Below are 6,920 nucleotides of genomic sequence, written 5' to 3'. Positions count from 1 at the left end.
AAAAATCCAGTGATTTCCTCAGAATTGTTTCCCCCTTCAACCCCTGTCCGCTGTATCCAGGGAGACAGATTCAAATATGTCTGGTTTTTTCCCAAAATTAATGAGAGAAGTCCCAGCTGAGGATTCTGGAGAAGTCTGAGCTCAGCTGCTGGACAAAGGAACAACAACTTCAAAGAGCTTAAAGAAACCCATCTGGAATTGGGGGAAATAAGGTTTCTTAAAATATAAGCAAATAAAGGGGTTTTCCTTAAAAAAAAAAAAAAAAGAAGAAAAAAGAGAAATAATGAAGGATTTTCCTGCAAAAAATGTTTTAAAATGCCAGGTAAATAAGGAACAAGAATTTTTCCTTAAAATAAAGAGAATAAAAGGGGTTTTTTCCCTTAAAAAATCCCTAAAAATAGAGATATTAACTTTCTTCTAGGAAAAAAAAAAGAAAAAAAAAAAAACAACAACAAAAATGAGGGTATTTTAAAGGGGATTTTTTTTCCTCCAAAAAATAACATTTCAGTGTATAAGGGCTTCTTTCTTCTTCCTGCAAAAAAAGGCCGAAGTATATAATAATGATTTTTCTTATCCTTCACAATAACAAAAAAAAGTCCTCAAAATCCCAAATAAAGAGGGATAATCTATTTTCTTCCTGATAGCAACAAAGGAGCTAAGGGATCTATAATTAAAAAATAAGTTTAAAAGTACTTTTTTTGTTTAAAAAAATTAAATCAGGGAGTAGAAGTTGAAAGTTTGGAAAGGGGAAAAAACCTCACATGTGTTGAGGAGGGATCCAGAGGTGTCTCCAGAACCCCAAAATTATTCAAAAAAGGGCTTCACTGTGCTTAAAAAAAAAATATATGGAGGAGCCCAAAATCCCCAACACGTGATTAAATGTCCCTCTCTAAAGAATCCAGGGAAAGCTCAGAGAGATTGGATGGGCGGAAAGTTGGCAAACTACGTGTTTCTGTAGTTTTTGTTTTGATAAAAGAAGGAGCAGGATGAGGCGAAAGCCAGCAATGTTGAGTGTTTGAGCTCATTTTCAGGCTGCAGTTCTTCGCTTCAACGTAACCCAGGTAAGGGAATTTTTATTCTGGTGGGATTTTGGTCACTTCTTGGAATACTGTCTCTTTAAAATCCTGATTTTTCATGGATTTAAGGAAGATTTGTCCCTTTAAATGACCTAAAAATACATGAAAAAATGTAACTAATCCTAAATTTATTCAGAAAAAAAGGCAAAATTCCTGAATTCGGGCATAGAGGGGGAAAAAATTCCTCAATTCATGCACACAAATAACAAAAATTTAAGATTCAAATTAAATAAAAATTAAATAAAAATCCAAATAAATAGAAGAGAAAAATAGCATTCATCTAAAAAACTCTATTGAATAAAATGTCAATGCATTTAGAATTAAAAATTAAAATGAAATTAAATAATCACTTAAAGAAATTTTTGATCAAAATTCAAGCATATTAAATTAAAAATTCAAAAATTACATTTTAAAATCGGCTGAATTAAATTATATTAATGCTTAAAAATGCACTAAAATGAATTAAATTAAAAAGCCAACTTTTCAAATTCTTCAATTCTTTAAAGAAATGGTTAAAATGCCACACATACACACAGCTCCACACACAAAATTCCTGGGAAAAGTGTGTGTTTGGTGTTTTAATGTGGATTTTTTTTGCCTCTGAAACCTCATTTTACTGCACTGTCTGTTTTGGGGGAGCATTGTTGGTTTGCTTGTTTTTTGGGTAGTTTTTTAGGTTTTTAGTGGGGTTTTTTTAAGTTTTCCTGGTTTTTACAATTATTTTAGGGTCGAAGATGTCACCCACTAGTGTTTTCTTCCTCCTGATTTTAGGTAAAGTTTGTTTCTGAAAAAGTGTTGTCATTTTCATCCCTGTTGGGAAAATGATTGATCGACTCATTTTCCTTCCTATTTTTCCCCCAGGCTCCATGGTGGACACCAAAACCTCATCTGAAAAAGGTGAATTTTGGGGGTTTTGCCCCAAAAAAACATTACTTCCACCTAAATCAAAATTTCTCCCACCCACATCATACCATTTTCCCACTATTCTCCCAAAATCCATGTGTTCCCCCTGTAATTCCACTGGGGTCATTCCCTTCCACCCCAGTTTCACCATGAAAACCCAGGAGAAGACACATCCATTTTTAGGTAACCAAGACCATGGGAACCACAGATTTGGTGGGTTTGGCCCCAAAATCCGTGTCATTGGGTGGGAATTTGGGGGCAGTTCCCAAATCCTGATTTTCCCACAGAGTCCCTGCTCTATCCCTATGGACCGCACCAGGGGGATAAAACTAACCCCAAACACGATGATGGGACATCCGAGGAGATCGCCCTCTCTGCTCCCTTTACCTTCTACGGCAAATCCTACCAAACTGCCTTCGTAGGTCACCTCAAGTTCCATATTTTTGGGAATTTCCTCCATTTTTCCCAGTTTTCCCTCCATTTCTACTTAATTTTTCCTCTGTGTGTGTGTGTGTGTGTGTGTCCCCAAAATCCCAAAATCAACCCTTCTTGAGTTCATAGAGGGATTTGTTCTTGGACACTGAAACATCTTCAGATGGGTGGGGGATCTTAAGGGGACTGGCGCTGTTGGGGAGGTTGGAGGGACTTGGGGGGTCCTGAGGATGGTGCGTGATGGTGTGGTCCTTTGTGGTCGTATGGCTGGTGAGTCTTGAGGCAGTTGGTTTTGGGTGGTCCCATATGGGGTGGATCCTGGGGTGTGTTGGTGGGTGTTGTGGGATCACATGGGTGGTGGGTTTTGCGAGGGTCCTGGAAGGGTGGATCTTGGGAGGGCTGGTGAGTGTTGTGGGGTCCTGTGGGTGGTGGGTCTCAGGAGGGTCCTGGGGGTTGTGGGTATTGGGGGTTCTATGGATGTTTGATGTTCATGGGGTCCCATGGGGTGGTGTGTCTTGGGAGGTTGGTTGGTTTTGAGGGGTTCTATGGGTGTTGGGGGGTCACATGGGTGGGGGTTCCCATGGTTTGTGGGTCTTGGGGGAGTCCTGTGGGTGATGGATCTTGGGGAGCTGGTAGGTGTTGGGGAGTCCCTATGGGTGGTGGTTCTTGGGGTGCTTGGAGGGTCCATCTCAAGGACTCCACAGCACAAGTCAAGGTGTTGCACCCACCCGCTCCTGGTGTCACCTCCAGGTGAACAACAATGGGGTGATCTCCTTCGATGAGCCCGTCAGACAATACACCCCAGACCCCTTCCCTCTGGCGGATGGGCGCCCTTTCGTAGCTCCCTACTGGGGGGACGTGGACAATGTGCTGGGTGGGGACATCTTCTACCGCCAGACCACTGACCCGACGCTGCTGGCAGACATCAGCCAGGATATCACCCAGTACTTCCCCAAAAGCCCCTTCACTGCCACCTGGGCCTTGGTGGCCACCTGGGACCATGTGGCCTACTATGGCTCCACCTCACAAAAGGTGAGGTCCATGGTCCAGGGGGCATGAAGGTCACTGCTTGGCTCTTGTTGACCCACTTGGTGGCCTTGGTGACCCACTTATTTAGACCTCCATGACCTATTCTTGACTCCCATGACCCATCCTTGACTCCATGACCTTTTCCGTAGGGCAACACCTTCCAGGCTGTGCTGACAAGTGACTCCAAGATGTTCTACATCATCCTCAACTACTGGGACATCCAGTGGACCACAGGGGCAGCAAGTGACGGGGATGCTGAAACAGGACTCGGGGGGACCCCAGCACATGTAGGCGGGGAGGGTGGAGGAGGACGGGGAGGAGGTTGTCCCATTCCATTTTCTGAGGATGACGATGATGAAGGTCAGGGATTGGCCCATCCCATTTCCTGGGGATGATGATGATCATGGTCATGATGAAGGTCCAGGAAGGGCCCACAACATTTTTGGGGAGGTCAAGTTGTCCTTTCCCATCTTCTGGAGATGATGATGATGATGATGAAGGTAAGAGGTTGGCCCATCCCAGCTATTGGAGACAGTAATGATAATAGTGATAATTATGATGATGATGATGATGAAGACAGGAGATTGGCCACCCTTCTTCTGGAGATCATGATCATGATAGTGAAAGTCATGGATTGGTCCATATCATTTCTGGAAGACACCAAATACGTTCACATCCTAACATCATTTGGGGGGCACACCACCCCTTTGGGTAGGGTTGGCCCATGTAGATTCTCCCCCAATTTTCCAGGCGGGATTCAACAGCGGTGATGACACCAATTTCTACAACATTCCCGGATCCCAAACTGATGCCATCATCAACATTACCACCACCTCCAATGTCAAGGTCCCAGGACGCTGGGTCTTTCGAGTGGACGACTTCCAGGTGACAGGTGTGGACCCCGCCAAGCTGAACAATGACTGCTGGTTGTAAGTTGTGCTTTTAGGGGAGAAAATTTGGAATTTTGAGGAAAGGGGGAAATCTGTCAGGGTGGAAAATTGGAAATGTTAAGGAAAACTGGGAATTTGGGGAGTAAATTCAGGGGTGAGGGGGGAAAAGTGGGGATTTGGGGGGATAATTTGTGATTGTGGGAGGGTTGTTGTGAATTTAGGGGAAGACGGGATTTCTTTTGTAAAATTGGGTTTTTGGGGGGAACAGTAGGAATCTTGGTTAGTATATTGAGAATTTTGAGGCAAATTAGGAATTTGAGAATGGGAATTTTAGGAACAATTGGGAGTTTGTTGGGGAATGGTGGGGATTTTCTGAGATAATTTGTGAGGAAAATTTGGATTTTTTGGGGCAATATTGGGATTTTTTGAGGATATTGGGGATTTGGGCAGAAAGGGGTTCTTCCTCTTGGGCTGCTGCTGTCTCTTCTAGGTGAATCGAGGGGAGTGGGGCAGAGGGACATCAGTACTGCCACCGTTGTCACCGAGGAAGTTACTGCGAAGGTCAAAGTTATGTCAACTTCTACCAGAGTAATAAAATTGCAGCCAAGACATTGCGGTGTCCATATCCTTGTCATTGTCATGGTACCTCTGGTGATGTTATCACACTCATCTCACCGTCACTGTCAGTGTTCCAACAGTTACAGGAGGTCTGAGGGGTTTTGGGGTGAAATGTGACTGAATTCATCCAATTTTGCCTTTTTGGGTGTTAATTTCTGGGCTCTTTCACAGTATGAAGTTACATGCACATGGCACCCGTGTGCACAACAGACACAACCCACAAATATAATTTGGCACACATCCACCCCCCCTAAAATATTACATCTAAAACACGCTCGGGCATCACAAGACACAACTTTACCCCTCCCCACCCTTGACCCCTACTCACAGAATCACAGGATCATTAAGGCTGGATGAGAACTCCAAGATCCTCAAATCCAACCTCTGACTGAACACTCCATGTCAAACAGACCACAGCACTGACTGCCACATCCAGATGTTTCTTGAACACTCCAGGGATGGCAACTCTACCACATCCCTGGGCAGACCATTTCAGTGCCCAATCACACTTTCTGTGAAGAAATTCCTCCTGATGTCCAGCCTGAACCTCTCCTGGCGCAGCTTGAGACCATTTCCTCTTGTCTTGCTGCTGATTGCCTGGGACAAAAGATTCATTCCCACCTGGCTACAACCTCCTTTCCAGGTAGCTGTAGAGAGTGATAAAGTCATCCATAATCATCCTTTTCTCCAGGCTGAGCTCCCCCCAACTCCCTCAGCTGCTCCTAGTGATCCAGACTCTTCCCCAGCTCTGTTCCTTTCTCTGGACATGCTCCAGACATTGAGTGGCTGGTGCCACTCAATGTCCTTCTTGTCATGAGGGGCCCAGAGCTGCCCCCAGGATTCAAGGTGTGGCCTCAGGAGTGCCAGCACCGTCCAGAGGGACGGTCACTGCCCTGGTCCTGCTGCCACACCCTGGCTGGGACAGCCCAGGTGGCATTGGCCTTCTTGGCCACCTGGGAACACCTGGGCTCATGTTCAGCTGCTGTCACCAGCATCCCCAGGGCCTTTCCCAATGAGCAGCTTCCCAACCACTGTGGCCCAGCCTGGAGCTGCAGGGGGTTGTTGTGACCCAAGGGCAGGACCTGGCACTTCCCCTTGTTTCACCTCATGACATTGGCCACCCATTGATCCCATCAATTCCTCAACCCACAAAATGCAATTTTTTAAAAATCCCTCCCTCGCCCTCCCTTATTTCCCTTTTCCCTCCTTTTTTACCCCAATAACACCCTCTATTTCTCAAAAAAATACCATTTTTCACTCCCTCACCTTCTTGTTACTGCAGAATAATTTAAACCTCATTGGGCAGAAAAACCTCGATATCTGGTAATGCCAAATTTTTACATCAGTTTTAGAAAAAACCACCCTGTTTTTCTCTCTGTTTTCACCTTTTCTGGCCAAAAATTATCTCACGTCATTGGGTGGGGTTGTCCCCTGGGGATGCCTGGATTAGTCATTTTCTTTCCCCTTTTTCTGCCAAAATTATAAAATAATTGAGGGAGGAGCCAGATCTGCTGTCCTGGGATTGTGTTTTCTTCACAGATTTGGGGATAAAACGGAGCTCTTTGGGGATACGGACCTAAGCTGGGGATCAAACAGGGCCGAAGGCAGGTAAGGGCAAAAGTCTATCTGATAAATGATAATTTTTTTTGCAGGAAAGACTCCAAAGTGGGAAAATCTACCTGAAAACTCCTCAAACTCCCCCTCCTCTCCCCTCCCCCACCCACCCCAGCCCTGGGTCTGGTCCTGGGAGCATTGGGATTGGAAGGTTTGTGAAGGGATTCTGGGGAGAAAAAGGCAGGATAGGGGAATGGAACGGAACAAGGGGGGGTGAGGGGAGGAAGGAAAGGAAGAAGAGAGAAGAAAAGTTAAAAATAAGGAGGAAAGGGAAATTGGGGAAAGAAGAGAGGAGAAAAAATAGGGGAAAGGGATAAAAGGGAAAAAAATGAGGAAAAAAAAAGGCGAGGAAATGAAA

General features: G+C 44.9%; 1 protein-coding gene across 2 annotated transcripts; it reads left to right on the top strand.

Moving 5' to 3' along the window:
• The first annotated feature begins 955 nt into the window (after positions 1 to 955).
• LOC108444889 (sushi, nidogen and EGF-like domain-containing protein 1) lies at positions 956 to 4,941 on the top strand. Of its 2 annotated transcripts, XM_017727070.1 has the most exons (8): positions 956 to 1,061; positions 1,803 to 1,847; positions 1,938 to 1,973; positions 2,267 to 2,397; positions 3,162 to 3,443; positions 3,590 to 3,727; positions 4,191 to 4,369; positions 4,821 to 4,941. In XM_017727070.1, the coding sequence occupies exons 2-8, from the start codon at positions 1,811 to 1,813 to the stop codon at positions 4,822 to 4,824; spliced, it is 807 nt and encodes a 268-aa protein (XP_017582559.1). In that variant the 5' UTR covers positions 956 to 1,061; positions 1,803 to 1,810; the 3' UTR covers positions 4,825 to 4,941. The 2 variants fall into 2 exon arrangements, with proteins under 2 accessions (XP_017582559.1, XP_017582560.1); XM_017727071.1 differs by lacking the exon at positions 1,803 to 1,847 and having other exon boundaries at positions 957 to 1,061.
• The last annotated feature ends 1,979 nt before the right edge of the window (positions 4,942 to 6,920 follow it).

The sequence above is a fragment of the Corvus brachyrhynchos genome, unplaced genomic scaffold (genome assembly GCF_000691975.1).
Source record: "Corvus brachyrhynchos isolate BGI_N302 unplaced genomic scaffold, ASM69197v1 scaffold192, whole genome shotgun sequence".
Lineage (NCBI taxonomy): Eukaryota > Metazoa > Chordata > Aves > Passeriformes > Corvidae > Corvus > Corvus brachyrhynchos.
Note: the sequence above shows the minus strand (reverse complement) of the source record. Positions and strands in the feature narration are given on the sequence as shown.

Excerpts from the sequence above, each read along its gene's own strand:
- LOC108444889 (XM_017727070.1), top strand. The coding sequence starts at position 1,811 with ATGTCACCCACTAGTGTTTTCTTCCTCCTGATTTTAG. Across the intron at positions 2,398-3,161 it reads AATCCTACCAAACTGCCTTC|GTGAACAACAATGGGGTGAT; the intron begins GTAGGTCACCTC and ends TGTCACCTCCAG. Across the intron at positions 3,444-3,589 it reads ATGGCTCCACCTCACAAAAG|GGCAACACCTTCCAGGCTGT; the intron begins GTGAGGTCCATG and ends CCTTTTCCGTAG.